Source organism: Cervus elaphus, chromosome 16, assembly GCF_910594005.1.
Source record: "Cervus elaphus chromosome 16, mCerEla1.1, whole genome shotgun sequence".
Lineage (NCBI taxonomy): Eukaryota > Metazoa > Chordata > Mammalia > Artiodactyla > Cervidae > Cervus > Cervus elaphus.
The window spans coordinates 35,718,081-35,740,559 of NC_057830.1; the positions used below are offsets into that span (position 1 = coordinate 35,718,081).

A 22,479-nucleotide genomic window follows, 5' to 3' on the forward strand; every position below is an offset into this window, starting at 1 on the left:
AAGTTTTGATGAAGAAATCATACTTATGTATCCAAACCTGAACAAAGCTGCCCCGACTGAGCCCGACTGTGAATATGGCAGCAAATAAACTTACTATGAAATGTTTTAGTATTTATCTAAAGTTGATTAACTATTTAAACAAAGATACCAACAATGTTTTTATATAGAAAGGATTGATAGCAATACCATTTTAGAATATTTAACCAGAAAAGAAAAGCCCAAGTCAAAATACTGGTCTTATTTGGGTCTGACCAGTCAAAGAAAGCATTTCTAAATATGGTCTTGGCCCACTTAGTGCAGTGTGTAGGGATAAAGAGGTTGCCACTCAGGATGGTCAACAGAGTCCTTTAGAAGATCAGAACTTGATCAATGTTCAGTTCAGTTCAGTTCAGACACTCAGTCGTGTCCAACTCTTTGCGGCCCCGTGGACTGCAGCATGCCAGGCTTCCCTGTTCAGTGTGACAGACCTCAAATCTGCTAGGTCCATGAGAAGTACAGACATGTTCTCATCAGCTAGCGAAGTGCTAACAGGTGATGGGCTAACAACACGAACAGTGAAAAGAAGGTGCGGGTGAGGGGAGGCATGCTGGCGAGTAACAAAGGGGAGAGGAACTCATGGAAAGGGCTGGGCTCAATGATATGCTATAGGTCAGAATCAGGCCTCTGAACAGAACTTTTTTTTATAGGAGCTATGATAAATAGAGACCAAAGGAAAAAAATAACGAGATGGATATATTTAAACAAATACTACCCTCTTCAAAGCAGACACCCCTGGTAATAGTACACAGAAATATCACTATTTAAAACATTTGGGAACTTGGCGGGGGCGGGTAGCATCTACGTGATGGCAAATCACAATCCTTTGGGAATTACAAGCCAATCAGAGACGAGTTGAATTCATCAAGTAGGTACTAGAATTTGCTATAAAAATAAGGTGTGCCTGAGTGGATTTTTTTATGTAACTCCTAAATCAGTAATAATAATTATTAAATCAGTTTTAAACACTGAAAACAATCTAGAAACATGTGCCCAATCTCCTAAGGTGACCCATTTTGACAGACTGAACCACAGAAGACTAAGATTAAGCATGCTTCTTTAAGGATGAGTATCATTATTCAATAGCTACATTCCATACGATATGCCTCAACACTTTCAGATGAAATTATTTTCATGGCTGGACATTTAAATAACTTTAGACTGAGAGACAAACTGTTGGTCAGGTGTGGATGATTCCAGATTATTTCAAACATCCCTGAGGCCTGGACTTAATCCCTGGACTTAAAGAGTAATGGTTGACAACACTGCTATGTATTAGAATCTCCTGGAAAGCGTTTACAACAACAATGCTCAGAATGCATGTGAGTTAGTTCCAGTGAGATGGATGACCCTAGAGCCTATTACAAAGAGTGAAGTAAGTTAGAAAGAGAGAAACAAATACTGTATATTAACGCATATATGGAATCAAGAAAGATGGTACTGATGAACCTATTTACAGGGCAGCAATGGAGATGCAGACGGAACAGACTTGTGGACAGAGGGGGAAGGAGAGGGTGGGCCAAACGGAGAGGGTAACGTGGAAACACATACACTACCGGAGTAAAACAGACAGCCAGTGGGAATTTGCCATATGAGTCAGGGAGTTCAAGCCAGTGCTCTGTGACAATCTAGAGGGGTCGGGTAGGTTGGGAGGAAGGAGGGAGGTTCAAGAGGGAGCGGACATAAGTATACCTATGACTGATTCATGTTGATGTATGGCAGAAACCAACACAGTATTGTAAAGCAATTATCCTTCAATTAAAAATACATAAAATTTTAAACAATCAAAAAAACACTACAAAGCTTAGACCCAACCCCAGGAGATTCCGATTTAACTGCTGTGAGCCGGAGACCAGGCGCTTGTGTTTTAAAATGCTCCTTCAATGACTGACCATCTGGTCTGCATCACAGTTGGTATCCTCTGATAGTCACGACAGGGGCCCATTTCTATTGAAGGCTTTGGAAAGATAATTCATGCAAGGGTTAATTTCTTATTACTGAATTTACTCAAAATGCCAATTGAGGGAAGGAAGAGATGAGTCTGGATTCTGATCTATGAAAGCATTCAAAGGAAGAGGAGGGGCTGACTGCCTAGCAGGTGGCAGACCACGCTGTGGAGCCCAGTCTGAACAGCTCTCCCACTGACAGCCCCCAGCACCGTCCCCACATGGTGATCACAAGACCTCTGATCCGACTCCTGTTCCTGCAACAGAAACTAGATAACAGCAGAAGCAACTGTAGAAGACAACAGCAGAAGACAACACTCTGGTGTCTGTACTACTCTTAGATTTGAGTAATAAAAGCAAGTGTTACCATTTTTTGACCACTTACCATGTGCCAGGCTCTGGGCCAAATCTCTTAAGTGTGTTAATTTAATATTCGTAGAACTCTGTAACTAGTTTTGGTCATATCATTATTACCTTGCAAGTTCAGAAACTGAGGCTCAGAGAAGTAATTTGTCCAACATCACATAACTGTTAAGTGATGAACACAGGAATGAAACCTATGTCTGAAGTCAGTCTGTAGAAATTTATTTGTAACTAATCAACAGTGTATTATGGTTCATTTCTTTTCTCATCTGTAAAATGGAGATGATAAATAATCTATACATCACTGGGCTGTGGTTAGGATTCAGCGAGTTAACTTTTGCAGAGTACCTGGCACACAGCAAGCGCTCAGTAAATGATGCCACGCGGTCCTTCCCCCAGGCCTCTTACACACCAACCAAACACGCACACCGAGAGCCACAAGCAAGGCGTGTTCACCAGGGACCCCCAGGAGTCTAGAGCTCCAACTCACAGGTTGCAGGAATGTGGGCAGTCCTGGCCAGGCTGCTTCCTTCTGCAGACCTCACCACAGCTATGTGGGATTTCATTTCTGCTCCATTCGGGATTCCTTACCTTGCCTAAAACATATCGGATCAGAGAGTTAATGGTGTTAATTTCAACTGTTATCCCGGAGACTTCAGTGAAGTAATACAATATAACCAGACAGTATGAAACACAAGTGAGGTTTTCCTTCGTTCGATAAACACATTATCCTCAAATAAAAAGTTGAATGCAATGCTACTTGTCAAAAGCTGTATCGAGTATGATAAAGTTGGGATTACCTGGAAAAGGCAAACTAGTCATTTTTACTTACAAAAATGTCACTTTCACTAATTTAATCTAAGATTTTAAAAATAATCCCTTAAAATAAGTCCTTCTATAAATGGGTCTTTGAATTGACAGGGGAGTATCTAACTTTAAGAACCAGAAAGAGGAAATAAGCGAAGACAGCAATGGTGGGGAAGTAGCAGCAGTGGAAAGAACGGAGGATCCCCTGAACAGTAGGAACTTGCCTATTCTAAAGTTGTAACATAGGCATAAAAGGGTTATGGTTTTATAATCAAGTCACTCAAAAAATCTTTAGTAAGCCTCTTTCATGAACTCAGTGCATGGGCAGGAAGAGTAAAACTGAGAGGCATGGGACTCCCCCTCGACCTTGAGGAATTCATTCTCACTTGGGCAATTTACACCCTAAATGAAGCCAATTCCTGATCCTTGGCCTCTGCTTTTCTCTCTTGCCTGTCTCTTTCAGAAATCTTGTTCATTTCTGTGAGGTTCAATACACCTAAAGGCCGATGAGTCCTAAATCTTTATTTTCTACATTGCCCTGAATGCTCAGTTTCACTCCTACATATCTAACTGTCTGCTGAACATCTGTGCTTGAGGTTTCTGTCACTTCAAATTGCCTATGTTAGCATCTTTCTTCTTAGGCCCCAACATCTTCAGGGTTCCCTGTTTCTGTTAGTGACACCATCACTGTCAAGAGTCTCACAAACTCAAAAACTAGAGTCATCCTCCTTTTTCTTCTATTTAATCACCAAATCTTGTCAATTTCCCTACATAGTGTACCTCACACCTCGTCTCCCTCCATCCCAACTCCTGCTCTTCCTCTCTACTGGCCGGAACCTCATCTCCACACTATCAGAAAAGCCTCCCTGACTCTGTGCTTTCTTGCTTTGACATGATGCCCAGGTTTTCTCCTACCATCTTTCAGTGGCCCCACCTCCTTCCCTGACTCTAAAAGGTGGTTCTTCCCCTTCACCTGCCAGGGTTCTGCATTATCAACTTCTTTTCCCTCATCACCCCTTCACCTACTAGCATCTCATCTATTGCTCTCAACTGCGACTATCATCCCTAAACCCTGATCTTTCTTCAAATATTCCTAACTTCCTGTAGAACATCTTTCACTGGTTGTCTTACTCCTCCAACTCAACATTTCTAAATTAAATTCACTTGTCTCCACCAAACCTGGTTCTCTTGACCTGCCCGTTTCTGTTCTTGGTATCACCGTTTCCAAAAGTGTGAAACTCTGGAGCCACGTTTGGGTTCCTTCCTTTCCCACTGTTGTTAATTCCTGTTTACCTTTGAAATTTTACTCTCTTTCCTTTCTGTCCCACTCTAAAACCCATTCCAGACTTTCACTATTCTTCACCTGAGTTATTATTCTTCACCTGAGTTATTATAAGTCCCCAAACGGTTTAGGTCCCAAAATACTTTACTCATTGCCGCCAGACTGATCTTCATAAAGAATCACTTTGATGCCCTCAGGGGCTTCCCACAGCCTCACAAATGAAGTACCAACATCCAGGCCTGGCTCAAAGTCACCCCTACCTTTCAGTCATCTCCTACTCCTCCACCTTCACAGGCCCTGGGCTCCATAACTGGATGACTCCTCCCAACAGACTCTAAGCCTTGTTGGTTTTAAACCTAGTTTCCAAGCCCATTTCAATTTCACCTCCTTCATGAAGGCCCCCTTTATCATCCAGCCAGAAGTCACAGGCTCTGTACCTCAAGTAGAACAGCAAGTTAATTGTGTCTTAAATCTTAGCCTCTAACCTCTGGGAAGTCAATTAGTAGTCTCATTCCTCTGTTTCTTCATGGTGCCTGGTACGTTAATAAGTTCTCAATAAAAGTACATTAAACCAATGGTCTCCCTGAAGAGCAGAGTAGGGCAAAGTCCTCAGGCACAACAAGGCTAATATTTGCATTCCCACATCATTCTACCTCACTCAGATCATCTTGACCTTCACCCCCACATTCTTTTACCTTCTTAGGTTTTCATATACAGTTTGTCAGTGAAAGCTTTTACAAGATTGTAAATTTCATTATGGTGTTTCATGTTTAAAAATCCTTTAAAATAATTAAGCCTTGGTATTAGTCTTAATCGTCCAATTTACAATTAATCTCTTGCTGCCTTTCCGGTAGTACATTCAAGAATATTCATTCCTTCAACTAATACTAATTCAGTATCTACTAAGCCTCAGATTTTCACAATAAAACATATGAGACGAGCAGAGCTTGGATAAGAGTGGCCAACGTGGGAGTGGAGATAAGAAAGGGAAGTTTTCTCTGGAAGAGGATGGTTTGGGCAAGATCTTGAATGAAACAGTGGATGAGGATTTAAAGAAAAGAAGAAAGCTGAGTTCACAAAGAGGCTGAGCCTAGACGTTAAAAACTGTTGATGGTCAGTGACCAACTCTTGGTGGAGGCTGGCAGTTAACTAACAAGAAAGGAGAAATGTGAGCAAATTAGTTAGAAAAAGGAGAGCAAGCAGAAAAGAAATAGAGCTAGTCATTTCAAGAAGCGAATGGTCAAAAGTAATAAGGGCTGCTGAGTGGCAAAAAAATGTAAGAATTTATAAAATCAGCCTTGAATTTGGTCAGGAAGGGAGTCATCGATGACTTCTGAATAGAGTTTCAGTTAGGTAATGAGGAGAGAAGTAAAAATGAAGTAGTTTAAGGAAGGAGAAAAATGGTTAAGAAATATAATCTGAGAAATCAACAGCCAGATGGTAAGTTCAGTTCAGTCACTCAGTTGTGTCTGACTCTTTGCGATCCCATGGACTGCAACACACCAGGCTTCCCTGTCCATCAGGTGGGAAAGTCTAGCCATTAAAAGATAGGCAGGAAGCTCAATTCCAGAAAAATAAATGACCCAATCAAAAAATGGGCCAAAGAACTAAACAGATAGTTCTCCAAAGAAGACATACAGATGGTTAACAAACACATGAAAAGATGCTCAACATCACTCATTATCAGAGAAATGCAAATCAAAACCACAGTGAGGTACCATTACACGCCAGTCAGGATGGCTGCTATCCAAAAGTCTACAAGCAATAAATGCTGGAGAGGGTGTGGAGATTTCTTAAAAAACTGGAAATAGAACTGCCATATGACCCAGCAATCCCACTCCTGGGCATACACACCGAGGAAACTAGATCTGAAAGAGACACGTGCACCCCAATGTTCATCGCAGCACTGTTTACAATTGCCAGGACATGGAAGCAACCTAGATGCCCATCAGCAGACGAATGGATAAGGAAGCTATGGTACATATGCACAATGGAATATTACTCAGCCATTAAAAAGAATTCATTTGAATCAGTTCTAATGAGGTGGATGAAACTGGAGCCCATCATACAGAGTGAAGTAAGCCAGAAAGATAAAGACCAATATAGTATACTAACGCATATATATGGAATTTAAAAAGATGGTAACGATAACCCTATATGCAAAACATAAAAAGAGACACAGATGTACAGAAGAGACTTTTAGACTCTGTGGGAGAAGGTGAGGGTGGGATGTTCAGAGAGAACAGCACTGAAACAAGTATACTATCAAGGGTGAAACAGATCACCAGCCCAGGTTGGATTCATGAGACAAGTGCTCAGGGCTGGTACACTGGGATGACCCAGAGGGATGGGATGGGGAGGGAGGCAGGAGGGGGGATCAGGATGGGGAACACATGTAAATCCATGGCTGATTCATGTCAATGTATGGCAAAAACCACTACAATATTGTAAAGTAATTAGCCTCCAACTAGAAAAATAAATGAGAAAAAAAAAAGAGAGAAATGCAACTTCAAACGAAAAAAAAAAAAAGACAGGCAGGAAAGAGAGAGAGAGAAAAGACATGCAGGAAATATGTTAGCAACAGATACAAGCATCTGGATCACAGAAAGTGTTTTTCCTAACACATGGGAGAACCAAGCTATTCCAAAACAGGAAGAAGTATTCCATGAAGAGGAAAAGCACAAGGATAGAGTTTGTAATGCTGGTTCACAGAAAATCTCTCTTGATTATAAAGGCCAATGACTGATTTCTTGGATTAAATAAAGTACCTGTCACACTACTCTTCACTCATGTTATTCAAATCTGGAATTTCAAAGCGAGTTACAGTTAGAGGTGAGAAGCAGCCTGTACCCCCTTCTGCCATCTGATCAGCTCTGATCTAAAGAGAAGACCAAGGAGACCCGGTGGGCATGATGAGAAGGCCTATCTCCAGAACAGTCTGCCAAGAACACAAAGGCCTGTGACTCTAGCTGTGTACAGACCACATGCATATGATGTCCTACAGACGCCGTAGCTCTGAAGTCTTGTTAGTCATTTCTAAAGCACACCCAGCACACCGCCTCTCCTGTGCTAGGACATAAGGTACAGTGCACAAAGTGAAAGCAAATCACACCAGCGTATGTGAAAAAAAAACTCACCACAGAAACAAGTGTAGGTGTTAGGGACATGTGCAGAAACGTTCTGACATGCAGGGCACCTCCAGCCACTCTGGCCATCTGTCAAGAAAAATGAGAGGAAATCAAAATAATTTCCTTACAAAAGCACATGTAATTTAAAACATTTTAAATGGGAAGCCATAATACTGAAGCAGTTGTAGTAGTTTCCATGTTAAGGATCAGACTTTAAAGAAACAAATTCACAATACTGAATGCTTTGCTTAAATATTGGATTTAGGCTTATATTTATAAGGACTTCAGATACTGTGAATAAAGTAGGTATGCATTTCGTCCTACTTTTTAAAATTGAGATCGAATCAGCACGTAACATTGTGTAAGTTTAAGGTGCACAGCGTGTTGATTTGATACATTTATATATTACAGTATGATTATCACCATAGCCTTACTTCTACCATTTCATCAAATTAACTTTTTATTTTGCGGGAGAATGTTCTATTACTTTTAATATCAAAGTAATCATCTGAACCTTGGTTTGAAAAAAAGTACGATAAAATACTTGAGTACAGGCAGGAAAACCCAAATGTTTTCAGCTAGAAGCACCAAAGTTCAGAAAGCATATATTATGAATAATATTCGCATTATCCTGCCCAAGAATACTGGAGTGGGTAGCCTATCCCTTCTCCAGGGGATCTTCCCAACCCAAGAATCAAACTGGGATCTCCTGCGTTGCAGGTGCTTCTTTACCAGCTGAGCTACCAGGGAAGCCCCAAAACACTTGGGTACATGCAGGAAAACCCAAATGTTTTAAATTAGGAGAGCTAAAGTTCAGAAAGCATATATAATTAATAATATTTGCATTATCTCCAAATACTACTATAACTTTGGGAAAAGTCCACAAAATACTATGGAGAAGATCTGTTAAAGCTATAGCAAATTCAAAATCCTAAAGGTAAATTAAATATTGCCTTCTATAAATTTTCTAAGCAAACTATACAAGAAATCTTTTCTAATGAATAAGCTACAAGGATCTACAGTACAACACAAGAAATATAGCCAGTATTTCACAGTAACTATAAATGGAATATAACCTTTAAAAATTGTGAATAGCTATGCTGTAACATAGCTTATGTAACACTGTATATAAACTATACCTCAATTTTTAAAAAGCTGTTCTCTATAGTTGCCACTTGGATGAAAGCAACCATTTTCAGTAAAAGTCACTGATTATGTTGTACCTTAAGTATATTTTAATGTGTTATGTTTAGCTGGCTTAAGATTTATAGCTTAATAATGGTCATCCAAAATATGTGATCAGGACAACATACTCTCCCTGCAGATAAAACACTCAAGGAGAATTAAACTTGAGCATCCCAAATGGATGAGAAAAACTACTCAGAAGAGGGAAATGACTGACCTGCTTGAGATGCTGGCGACCTGGCCCATTTCTTTATGCAGTTCAAATGAAACACATGGTAACAGCTCTGACAACTCCACACCGGGGCTGTCACACGAACCAACTCACAGCACACCATGCACTCGTATTTTTCTGTGGTGAGCTGTTCAATCAGAGAACCTGTTTAAAGAACAAAACAGACAAACTCAAACACAGAAAAACATTCCTTAGTCAACCAAGGATCAGCAAGGCATCTGAGAGAAGAATGCAAACATAGAGATTTTATGGGATGTCTGGCTCTGAGCAAGGTGGTTGTTCAGAGTGTGAGGCTGGGAAGGGGCAGGGGTATGTTGAGATGGGGGCCTCAGGAAGCAGGTCTGGGGCTCAGGAAGGGATTCACACGTCTGAGGAAACATTCCCAAGAAACTGCCCAGGATCCCACCAGCATCTCCTCCTAACACACGGCCAGAGTGCTCACAGGAGAAACTCCTGGCACCATGCCTTGCCCTCTTTGAATTTACCACATCCACAAATTTACGTTCGGGAGGGGCTCATGAAGCTGCAGTGGTCAGGTGCAAGAAAACTAAGCCTAGACAGGTTTCAACAACCCATGGTCATGAGACGGTTCTAGTAGATACCCTGGAAGTCTTTGGTTGTTCACTCAACAAAGACAGGCTTGGAGCCTACCACAAGCCCCATGGTAGGGTTACTAGACTGAAGGAGACACAGTCTCTGGATCCAGAAGCTCAGCATCTATGACAGAGACCAGGGTGTGATGTTATAAGAATCCCCCCAGATTTACTCCTCAATACCGTCACCCACTTCCAGACTTTTGCCTCGACACGATTTCAGCGAAATCTTTCTAAATCCCAAGTGTAGCCAGACCTGAGAGTACACAGTGTTTGTGTATTCTTTTTTTAAGTCCTTATTTTTAGCATTTATTTCACAATACTACTTTATCTATTATCAGATCCAAGTAAGTTAAAAGAGTAAAACAACGAACCTTAAATACATCATGCTGATTGTTGTGCTAAACTACTTTATACATATTTAATTCTCTTAACAAAGATTAATAGAGGTACCATTTTATAGATGAAGAAAGCAAGGCTCAAAGTGGTTAAACCGTTCACCTAAGATCATATAACTAGAAATTTAAAAATAAAAATTCAAATCATCACTATTAATGTGAACTCAAAAATTCACATTTTAACCATTCCATAATATTAGCTTCCTAAGATTACTCTGTTTATCCAGTTCAGTGTCAAAGGAAATACAGAACACAATATTGTCAGCTGCGGGAGGCAGGACCAGGGCCTTGATGATTGGAGTATTTCCATTGCCTGGCCCACACCAGGGGCTCAGTGGTGTTTCTCAATGAACGAGTGAAAGAATAAATGAGTATCATCTAGTCTGTGTCATAACCTCTCTCCCCGGAAAGTTTTAGGCTTTAGTAAAGTTTCTGAGACAGCTCTTTTCCTCTGGAGAAAGCCTGGAATGAAGATACTGCGAGTGACTGAGGAAAGGGAAATTGATCTGCTCTAGACACAGATGGACACATTATAAAATTGAATTCTATTATAAAAACCAAGGAATCAGATTCTTTCTTAAAAGCAGGGATACCCTACCTTGCATAGTTTAACATTTCTGAATAACAAAGTTAATTATGTTTCCTACCAGTTACCATGCTACATATGGAAGATTCTGGAGGTAAGAGGAAGCCCATAAGAGATCGAGATTTAAGTCTGAGACATTTATATATGAAGCTGACTGAGGCAGAGGAATGGTCGGTGAGACTTACACTTAGGGTGACTTTTATAGAAAATGCCTACTGACCATTCCAGAATAGCACTGGGTTGGAATTAAAACACGCAGAAAGGTTAAGTGAAATATGGAACATCCCCGAGAACACTACAATTTTCACCCTGAAGACTGTCTGTTTATTTTACTGTTTCTCTTATTCATTAAATTTATTGCTTGTTAAGAAATCACTACTGTGATGCTTCTAAGCCCAGTCACAGTGCAATCTGACCACTAGGATGCACATACATTTAGCTACGTGGTGACAGCTGTCAACTTTGAATATCCTACAAATTCCAGCCTTTCCCAAGGCTGTCTCTTTCATCCCATGTTCAGTATGTTCATAAATCCTGCTGGTTCTACCTTCAAAACAGATCCAGAATCCAACCTCTGCTGCTAACACTATGGTCTAAGCCGCTATCCACTCACCTGGATTACTACAATGGCCTCCCAACAAGTCTTCCTACTTCTGCCCTTGCCCACTTCAGGCTATTTTCACCACAGCCACCAGAGGGAGCCCATCAAATGAAAATTAGAAGATACACTCTTCTGTCAGAACTTGTCAAAGGTTCCTCCATCACGTGCAGCTGGAAGTCAAAGTCTTTACAATGCCCTTCACCATCTTCCAGTCCTCACCTGTGACTCCTCTTTCCTTAGGCCACTTCTCTGAGACAACACCAGCCTCCTTCCTAGCCCAAAACTGGCAGGCAGATTCCTGCAGGAGATTTTTACAATTTGTTCTTCCCTCTGCCTAGAGTCCACTTTTCCCCCAACATCTGCACAACTCAGTTCCTCACCCGCTTCAGGTGTTGACTCAAAATATGGTCTTCTCAGTAGGGGAGGCTCTGGCCATAGTTTAAAAACTGGAACCCACTCCCCTAAGCATTCCGTATCTCTCTCATCTTCCTTCATATCACTAAAGTCTAATATCATATATTTTACTTATTTTACCTTATTTCCTAACTCTATACATAGAACACACTCAATAATACTTGCTGTATGAATAAAAGAAAGTAATAAATGGCAGTAAAAGGTTCTAGAAAGACACTAGAAAGGGAGACAGTATAATTCTTTCACCAACATTTCCATTTTATCAAACTCTGTAACATGTAAAACAAGGCACTAACCCAGAATAGCTCTGTGCCAGTGAACTATCCCATTTCGGGTGGAAGACTCTCGTCCAGGCCGGGTGCAGCCCTGTCCTGACCGCTGGCTCCTCTTCACCCCTAAACCCTCTGCCACTTGGGCTTCTCCTCCATGCCTCAGTCATGACTGGGTCTACTTTACACTTACACTTTGACAGCATGTAGGTAAAGACAGTGACAAGCCAGGGAAACAATCAGAAGAACAGAGACCTGTCTAGAAGTGACTACAAACTTTTCAGATACACCAATAAATGATGAAAAACAAAATACCTACAACAATCCTGACTTGAAAAATCCAATTGTAAAAAGACATTTTTTGAGGCAAACAGAGAAATTCAGTTGTAGACTGGGTATTAGATGATTTCAAGGAATTATCACTAACTTTGTTAATAAGCACAATAATGGCACTGTGATTATGTAAGAAAATGGCCATATTATTAAAACAGATGTAACCTAAAATACATGAAGGTGAAATAATCTGATATCTGGAATTTAAAATATATCAGAAAAAAGGGGGGGAGACTGTTTAATTATACATTAATTTAAAGTTTACCAAGATTTCTAAATGAGTGGGAAATACTATATTATAATAAGCAAAAAAGGATAAAACTTATGTTTATTGTATGATTTCAACTATGTAAAACTGAGCACTGAAAAATTCTTTAAGGAAACAGATTAAAAGGTCAAAGCGGATTATATCTCGATGGTGGAAAGAAAGGTAAATTACTTACCTATCAACTTTAGTAAGCCACCTTATTTAAGGCAGCTGTTTTTAAAAAGCTGAGAGCTGATACAATGTAAGCATGATCAACGTGTTTAAGATGGTCTTGCTGAGTCTGAAGCGTATGTCAGACATCATGTTTATTTGTGTCAGTCTAAGGCTTGGGCAGAGTTAGGGGCTGCAGGTAAAGGTTTTTAAGTCAGTACAGCACAGAGGTGGGCTTCCCAGGTGGCTCAGTGATAAACACTCTGCGTCCTAATGCAGGAGACGTGGGTTCGATCCCTGGGTCAGGAAGATTCCCTGGGAATCTCCCCAGGCTTGGGAAGAGCTTCAGGCGGAGAACTTGGAGAAACAGATGTAAAAAGGTTGATGAAAGGAAAGAAGAAGATCTCAAAATGAAAGAAAAGAACAGGCACAGATGTCTCTGAAGTTGCAAAAAGTTGAGAAAAGTATGCCCTTTCTTAAGTGATGACGTCCCCTTCTTCAGCGAAGTAAGAGGCAAGGAGGTCTGCTGAGGTCGGGAGATCAGTGAATGTCAGGAAGGTCTGAATAAGCGTGAGAAGGGTCTGTAGTAGTCTTAAATGCAAACGGGAAGGACAGCTGCCCAAAGTCATGTAAGGGGAAGTGGGCAACGAAAGCCAGCTGAGCTGGATGGAGTGAGCGAGCATACATGTGAGCTCCTTCACTTCACTGGTATCTGACTCTTTGCAACCAAATGGACTGCAGCCCGCAAGGCTCCTCTGTCCATGGGATTCTTGAGGCAAGAATACTGGAGTAGGTTGCTGTGCCCTCCTACAGAGGATCTTCCCAACCCAGGGATGAACCCACATCTCCTGTGGCTGCCGCATTGCAGATGAATTCTTTACCACCAAGCCACTGGGGGAAGCCCAAGCTGGAGACCACTATTTAAAAATATTCACTGAGAACCAACCATGTATTGGGGTGGCCAAAAAGTTTGTTTGGGTTTTTCTGTAACATCTTATGAAAAACCCAAATGAACTTTTTGGCCAACGCAATACTAGACACTAAGGATATACAGTGAACAAAACAAAAAAGAATCTTCTCCCCTTACGAAGTTTACCATCTCGTGGTGGAAGGTAGCCAATAAACAAATAAACACTGAAAATAAGCAATATCATCAAATAGTGACAAGTGCTATGGAGAAAAATAAGCCAGGAAAAGAGAGTAGTGAGAGGCAGGTGGGGGAAGTATTAAGAGTTTGAAATAGGGTGATCAGGAAGGCTTCCCCCAGAGGGTGACTGAACACCAAGTCTGTACTGTTACACAATTTCCTGGAATGGCGTTCTGTCTTCTAGACAGGGTAGAAAAGCTGGATGCAGCAACCATCCAGGGTCGCTGGATCCCAATAATCCCAGGGCTGGGATTCATCAAAATGTCTTGGCAGAAGGGTTAACACTTCAAATGACATACAGTAAGGTCCAGCCTGGAGAGGGGAATGAAGGAGAGGAGACGGACAGAACTGGCAGTGGGTGGAAGAGACCGGGAGAGCCAAAAGGACGGGAGGTTGTGGTCAGAGGCAGAACACAGGACTCTGGCATTGCAGAGACGGGGCATCCCCAGGGTCGTTTCCCTGGTAGTGGATGTGGAGGAGGAATGGATGTGAAGGTCACTGCAGTTGACAAGATCAAAAAACCCGTATGACCATTGAAGTCACCCAGAACAACAACAGGATTTATGGTAAATCAATAGCTCTCAAACTTGAAAGTGCATGAGAATTACCTGGAGCCTTCTTAAAAGAAGAGATTTTTGGGCCCCACACTCACAATTTCTGTTTACTAAGTCCGAGGTAAGGCCTAAAAATGTGCATTTCTAACAAGTTCCCAGGTGTTGCTGACGGCTGCTGATCTGGACTATACCTTGAAAACCACTGGGGCAGAGAAAAGATAGAGGCTAGATGCATTAATAACTGAGGGTTGGGAGGTTTGGAGGCTAACAGATGACAAAGATGAGACATGGAAGGTGATGGAGAGAAAAGGTTCTGTATCATTAGCTTCAAATGATACAAAGGTAGAACAAAAATAGTGTAGAAATGACCCTGGGGAAGGAGTGTGCTCTTCCTGTCTTCCAGAAACTAAGGTGAGTGGGATAAATGAAAAGAGCAGGCTCTAAAGTTGGAAGGCAAGGGGTGACCCCAGAGGAGGCCCCGGGTCATTTAAGAGGGGGTACAGCTGAAACAATTTAAGGACATGCTGCAGCATGAGAGATCCAGACAGCTGGGAGGGCCAGGCAGCGCGGGGTTCTCTCAGTACAGAGGAGAGTGAACAAAGGCAACGCTCAGAGGCGTGGAGGTGTACCTGGGGTGAGCCTCTCTTTCCGTTCCAATCAAGCTTTCATCTCTGCGACTCCACTAAAACTGCTCTCAGCAAGCCCAACAACCTTCAGATTGCCAAATACAACAGGTCAGTAGGCAATTATCCTTCTGTGCTGATCAACAGCATTTGGCACAACTGATCACTCCCTCCTCTTTGAGTTTCTTTATTTGGTGTTTAGAACGTTTCACCTCCTAGTTCAGTTTACTCTTTTTCCACTTCCTTTACGATGCTCCTTTTACAGCCAGGATGAAGTAGGCTCCATCCTCACTCTTTTTCTAACTGCACTCACACCTTAGGTGACCTCCTCTAGTCCATCAAACACCATCTGTACACTGACAGTGCCCAAATTTAAGTCTCTAGTCCATATCTCTTCCCTGAGTTTTATTTATTTTTTCCATTTATTTTTATTAGTTGGAGGCTAATTACTTTACAATATTGTAGTGGTTTTTGCCATACACTGACACGAGTCAGCCATGGATTAAATGTGTTCCCCATCCCGAACCCCCCTCCCACCTCCCTCCCCATCCCATCCCTCTGGGTCGTCCCAGGGCACCAGCCCTGAGCACTGTCTCATGCATCCAACCTGGACTGGCGATCTGTTTCACACTTGATAATATACATGTTTCGATGCTGTTCTCTCATATCTCTTCCCTGAATTTTATATCCGACTCTCTACTTAACAGATCTATTGTCCAGTAGACAATTTAATTCTAACAAATTTAACCAAATTCTTTATCTTTCCTGAAAGAGGAGGAGACAAAGCAAAAGATATGTAAAAACGCCTTTTCCAACAAGAAATTGTCATAGATTGGAGGAGGCTAAGGACACATGCTGATTAAATGCAATGTGATGTCCTGGATTGGATCCTGGAGCAGAAAAAGGATTTTAAAGGAAAAACTGGTGAAATCCAAATAAAGTCTGGGGGAATTCCCTGGCAGTCCAGTGGTTAGGACTGTGTGCCTTCGCTGCCCAAGGCCTGGGTTCAATCCCTGGTTGGGGAACTAAGCTCCTGTAAGCCTTGCAACGAAAAAAAAAAAAAAAAAAATCAACCCACAAAGTCTGAAGTTTAATTAACACCATGGTACTAGTGTTAATTTCTTTTTTTTTTTAGTGTTAATTTCTTAGTTTTGAGAAAGATATTAACATTAGAGGAAGCTAGGTGAAGAATATATGGGAATTCTCTGTACTACCTTTGCAATATTTCTGTAGGTCTATAATCATTCCAAACTAAAAACTTTAAAAAACAAACACCGCTTTCTCTCCCCAAGTGTCACCACTGCAGTGAGTGGTATCTCACCTTCCGTGCTGCTCAGGCACAACATCCTGGACTCCTCTTGTTTTTGTCCATCCAACATCCACTCTATCTGTAAATCCCGTCCACTTCATCTTCCACACACACCCAGATCTAACCAGTTCTCACCTCTTCTACCACTACGACCTTAATCCATGTCTCCATCAAGTACCTGAATTGCTGCAAAAGCCTCCTAACTCATCCCTTTGCATCCTTAGAGCCTACTCCCTACACAGCAGGCTGGGTGATCATTTTAGATCATCTCTCCCCCGCAAAACCTCACAGCCTCCTAGCTGCTTCTCATCTTCTGACTCAGAACCAAATCTAAGAGCCTCACACGACCCTGCCTCTGCAGTTTCTCTGACCTCCTCTCCTGCCCACCTCTTCACTGCTCACAACGCTGTTGCTCCCACCCCAATCTACACTTGCTTCTCTCTCTGCTTGAGATGTTCTCCAGAAAGCCACGTGGCGCACTTCTGCACTTCCTTCCGGTCTCTGTTCAAATGCCTTCTCATCAAAGAGACCAACCTATGTAAACTGGCGCCTGTTACTCTGTCCTCTTAATCTGCCTTATGTTTTAGTTCTTATCATCACCTGACTGACTAAATATTTAAGTGCTTTCTGCCTGTCTTCCCTGCCAGGAATGTAAATGCCATTAGTGCTGTACTCCCAGTACCTAGAACAGTGCTTGGCACAAAGTATTTACTCAATAAAAATGAATAAAGAGGTCTCAAGAAAAAAAAAAAAAAAAGAGGTCTCAAGAAAATGCCGGTATGTGACGCCACGAGAGATTCGTTAGGCCGAACTGAGAAGGCCTCCAAGACTCCCAGCCCCAGTGTGCATGCCCTGGATAATCTCCCCTTGAGTATGGGAGGAATTGATCTAATCAACTGAGTGCTTTTTAAAGAGTCTACTGATCAGAGACAGAAATCATGTAAAGAATTTGGAGCAGATGGTTTCCTGCAGGCCTTGAAGAAATAAACTACCATGTTGTGAAAAGAACCACGTGGTAAGGAACTGCAGGTTGGCCCTCAGAGCTGAGAGTGACCCCCAGCCAACAGTCAGCAAGAAACTGGGGACCTTGGGACTTCCCTGGCAGTCCAGCGTTAAGACTCTGTACTTCCACTGAAGGGGCACAGATTTGATCCGTGGTGAGGGAACTAAGATCCTGCATGCCGTGTGGTGCTGCCAAAAAAGAAAAGAAATGGGGACCTCAATCCTGTACCCATAAAGAACTAAATCCTATCAGGACTTCCCTCGTGGTCCAGTGCCTAAGACACCACACTCCCAACGCAAGGGTCTAGGGTTTGATCCCTGGTCAGGGAACTAGATCCCATGTGCTGCAACTTAGACATGGTGCAGTCAAATAAATAAATAAAAATATATTTAAAAAAAAAAGAACTAAATCCTATCAACAACCAGTGAGCACCAAAGAAGACCCCATCCCTCAGATAACACTGCATCCCTAGCCAAACTGCAGTCCTCTGACCCTGAGTAGAAACTCAACTAACCTGTATCCAGACTTCTGACCCATGGAAACTTTGATACAGTAAAGTTGTGTTACCTTAGACCATTACATTTGTGGCAATTCATTATGAAGCAATAGGAAACTTAACCAGCCTTGAGAATTCAAAAACAAATTTGGTACAATACTGCCTTGGTTCACATTCAAATCAAAGTCCCAAGAAGGAGTGCCTGGTAAGCAGATGAGAACCAGATCACTAGGCTTGTGTAAAAACAGGCCTGGGCAGGTGGCAGCTTCATGTGTTAGGCTATGTGTTAAATTAAACTGGAGGGAGACCAGGATGGTCCATGAGGAAGAGCTGGAGGAATGAACCTACTTATCCTGGATAAAACATATACACAGGGCAAATGAGAAGTGTCTTCAATACTGCAGAGAGCTGACATGCCATCAGTGGGAGGGAAGCTCAGAGGACAGACTAGCTGCTGCGTAGCTCCAGAGGACAGACCCTGAACGAGGAGGTAGGAAGGGTTTACTAGAAAGACGTTTTCAGTTTAATGTAAAGAACTCTCTAACAGTCAGAGCTGAGTAACTACAGTGTTCTAAGACCTGTGTTAGGCAACAGAGATATAAAAATGAAAGGAATGGTAGAGTCTTTGCCTTCAAGGAACATGTAAACTAGTGGAGGGTACGGACACATGGACAAATGATGGTTTCCAGTGGTAAAGCATAGTGCTCAACAGGAGCACGTGTATGGGTGGGGGAGACATGTCACAGGGCAAGCAAAGACTGATGCTATCTGTGGAGGTGAGAAGAGGTTTTCTGGACATGTGACTAAACTGTAGCTTTTGAAAAATGAGTACGGGGCTTCCCTGATGGCTCAGTGGTATAGAATCCGCCTGTCAGTGCAGGAGACGTGGGTTCAGCCCTGGTCTGGGAAGATAGCACATGCCTTGGGGCAACTAAGTCCAGGTGCCACAACTGTTGAGCCTGTGCTCCAGAGCTCGGGAGCCGTGATTACTGAAGCCTGCACGCCTCACAGCCTGTGCTCCAGAGCTCGGGAGCCGCGATTACTGAAGCATGCACACCTCAGAGCCTGTGCCCCAGAGCTCGGGAGCCGCGATTACTGAAGCCTGCACGCCTCACAGCCTGTGCTCCAGAGCTCGGGAGCTGCGATTACTGGAGCCTGCACGCCTCACAGCTTGTGCTCCAGAGCTCGGGAGCCGCGAATACTGAAGCATGCACACCTCAGAGCCTGTGCTCCAGAGCTCGGGAGCTGCGATTACTGAAGCATGCACACCTCACAGCCTGTGCTCTGCAACAAGAGAAGCCACCGCATTGAGAAGCCCAAGCACTGCAACACAGAGTAGCCCCAGCTCTCCACAACTAGAGAAAAGCCTGAGCAGCAATGAAGACCCAGTACAGCCATAAATAAATAAAGGGATAATCAGTATGAATTCACCAGTGAGTTGAGTAGTTAGTAGCCAGTGTAGACAGAAGGGACCACATATGTAACCGCGTGGAAAGATGACAGTACCAGAGTCCAGGGAGTAAAATGTGGTGGGGGCTGAGGCAGCAGCAGATGAGGCTGTTGTGTAAGGCAGAATCTGTAGGTGATGAGAAAAAGTGAACAGAATCAAGCAGGGGAGTGACACAGGTCCGTAAGTGTTTTAGAAATATCACTTTTGGAGGGGTACTGTGTAGCATGGCATCCAGGATCTTAGTTCCCCAACCAGGAAGCAAACCCATGCCCCCTGCAGTGGAAACTCAAAGTCTTAACCACTGGACCAACAGGAAAGTCCCAGAAATACCACTTTCTGATGTTAATGTAAGAAGTGAACTAAAAGAGAGAAATTGGAGATGGCAAGATCAGTCAGGAACTGTTGAGACGGAGCAGACAAGAGATGATGCACAGGCTGGAACGAGAAGTAGTAGAGATGTTACCATCCCTACTTGTGTTTTTTGACAATTCAAAAAAAAATCTGGTAACCAAACATCTATATCACCCATATCTGTGCTTTTTAAAACCCTTACTAATTTCCTATTTGTTAAGAAAAACATTCCTTATTTGTATTTGCTTATGATATATAATGGAGAAGGAAATGGTAACCCACTCCAGTATTCTTGCCTGGGAAATCCCCATGAACAGAGGAGCCTGGGGGCTACAGTCCATGGGGTCACAAAGAGTTGGACACGACTGAGTGACTAACACTTGCACGATATAGAAAAACTAAGTGGTTATCTCCTGGGAAGAGGGGCAGGTGGTGGCAAGACCCAAGCAGATGACAGACAAGAACAGACAGACCTTCGACTGTGTACCTTTTTATATTCTCTGGTTTCTAAATTGTGTGAGTGTATTACCAATTCAGAAATTAAAATTTAAAAAAAAAAAAAAGAAAGAAAACATTTCCAACCGTTTAGGGAGGCTTACCTGTGTGTGTTTCCACATTCTTTAGCATGTGGTTCTGTTTGCCTCGGGGGAAAGATGCTACCTGAGGATCCTGCCTCCTTATAGCACATTTCTCTGGGTCAGCCCTTCTAGAAGACCTGCTGACGACTGCCAAGTTCCCACTGTCACAGGCGGATTTTGCTGGCCTTTCATTAAGATCATCCTTTGGAATGGAGGCCATGTTGCTTCTGGCCCCTGCGCTTGTATGTCGTTGGCCCTCCTGTTTTGGTGGATTCCTGCCTGGTCGTGGCCTGGCTCCCTCCACTTCCCAGGGAGACCGTTTCTGTGGGTGTCTTCTCTGCTCGCCGCGCCTGGCCCCATCCGCCACTACTTTTCTAGAGGAAGTATCTGAAGAGTCAGGGTGGATAACCCCTGCTGGTTTGGTGGTTTCAGGTCCTGCCTCCTCAGGTTTGGGACTCATTCTGTGACCCCACTCACTTTTGAGTTTCCCCTTGACTTTTGGTCCTCTCCCATAGCTGTATATAAACTGGGCTGCTTTCTTGGGTTTTGCTCCCCTTGGATCTGCACCGATGATTTCCTTCTCACTCTCGGCAGGGCTGTGCTCGCTGAGGTTCGTCCCACTCTCTGACCTGGCCACGCTTTCCAGGCCAGGCGCATCTGAGGTCTGGGCAGGGAGGCCCTGTGCTCTCTTGACTCTGACAGGCTGCTTTTCACTCCTCAATTTCTGCCAAGGTTGATTCTGAAGGCCATGGTTCTTGAGAGATTTGTTAGGAAGAGAGGGCTGGAAAGAAGTCTGCTGACTCTTAGGTTTGCTTCCTGAAGGATGAAAACTGTGCTGATGAACAGCAGAGATGTCATCATAAGAGATTTGCCTGGAAAGGTGACAGGGAGGCGGTGAACTGTAATTTCTTCTACCAATTCTATGAGAATCTAGTCTCCTTTGACTCCCACAGAACAGACCAGAATTTTTTCTCTCCTGAGGAATGAACTCAGCAGCATCCGTATTGAACTTAAAAGCACCTAGGACATAAGAAATAGACACGTAAATAAAGAAATTAATTGGTCACTCATGAAGCCCCAAAGACTGTAAGCCAGACCTAAGAGTTATTTTCCTAAGGACTTTGTATAAAGTAGTTTCCGCACAAGGCCTGTGTTTTCTGTGAAGCTGGTGGGTTCAAGACGCTTGTGGAAGACTGACTGGCAGCCTTACCAACAGCCACTGCTGAAATGCTAAGTAAAACTGTTCACCTGGGCCATCAGGCATTAGTTATAAATGTGTTTATTTCTATCAAGCAATGTAAGGTCAGCGAACAGTTCAGGGATGAGACATCAATCAGCAGGTTCCATGTCATCTTTCAAAACTCTAAGGTAACATTGTGTAATATTAAGTTAACAGGCTTTGGAGTCAGCCAAAATCAGTTTAAAGCCTGATCCTCCAGTTTATAGTATTCGCTCAGGAAAATCATTTGATTGCTTTTAGCCTGAATTTCCACATACATGACAAAAGCTGATAATACTATTTCAAAGGGTCATTGTGGAATTTAAGTGAAGATTTCACATAGATGTACTTAGCAGGAAGAATACATCCCACCTCATCCCCGCCAGAATGTATTTTAGGTTTTCCATACATAACCTCTGTTAATACGGTCAGAATCCGAGAGTCTCAAAAATTAAGCCTATGCCCCTTCAACCTACTCATCCATCCCCCACCTCCACCGGCCACATGCTTCTTTGTAGTCAACTTTGTCCCTGAAGTCCAAAGATGAAACAATTTGCCTGAGGATACAAAACCAGTTAGCAGCAAAGTCAGACTATGCGTAGTATATAGAATATTCTCTGAATCAGCAGGGCCTGGGAGATGGATTTAAGTCCCTGTCCATCACTTGTGTCTTTATGCAAGTTATTTAATCCCAGTAATGGAATAGTAAGAATCCCTACATCAAAGAGTTGCTATGAAGATTAAAGCAAGGTTGGTAACAAGTATAAAGTGGTTAAAATAGTGCTTTATTATTGCTGTTAAGATTACAGACTATCTGAAACAGACCTGACCACAAAAGGCTGCAGTGCAGAGTCTGTGGGTTTCAGGTTTAATAATAAGCCCTAACATTTATTAGGTACTTAACACGTGCCAGGCACTATTCTAAGCGCTCTGCATGTGTTAAACTTCCCCAAGGCCACAGGGGTATTCCAGAGCAGATTCAAGATTCAGGTCATGTGACCCTAGAGACCACGCTCATAAACTACACTCCATATTGACAGAAGTTGGGTAGCAGGTACCATAGAAACACATACTTAAGAACTGAGCGAGATCATAAAGGTAACCTCTCACTCAATCCAGGATTTGTCCTGAAAACTTTCATACAGGCAGGATTCTGAG

The 22,479-nt window shown here is 42.7% G+C and overlaps 1 protein-coding gene across 2 annotated transcripts in view; it reads right to left on the reverse strand.

The window, feature by feature from the left end:
- Positions 1-22,479, reverse strand: part of NFX1 (nuclear transcription factor, X-box binding 1) — a 70,513-nt gene that overhangs the window by 45,777 nt on the left and 2,257 nt on the right. For both annotated transcript variants that reach the window (XM_043927390.1, XM_043927389.1), the window contains exons 2-5: positions 20,124-21,122; positions 8,965-9,123; positions 7,572-7,649; positions 2,836-2,941 (exon numbers count right to left, since the gene is read on the reverse strand). In XM_043927390.1, coding sequence (XP_043783325.1) covers positions 2,836-2,941; positions 7,572-7,649; positions 8,965-9,123; positions 20,124-21,122 — 1,342 coding nt within the window. The remainder of the gene's footprint in view (positions 1-2,835; positions 2,942-7,571; positions 7,650-8,964; positions 9,124-20,123; positions 21,123-22,479) is intronic.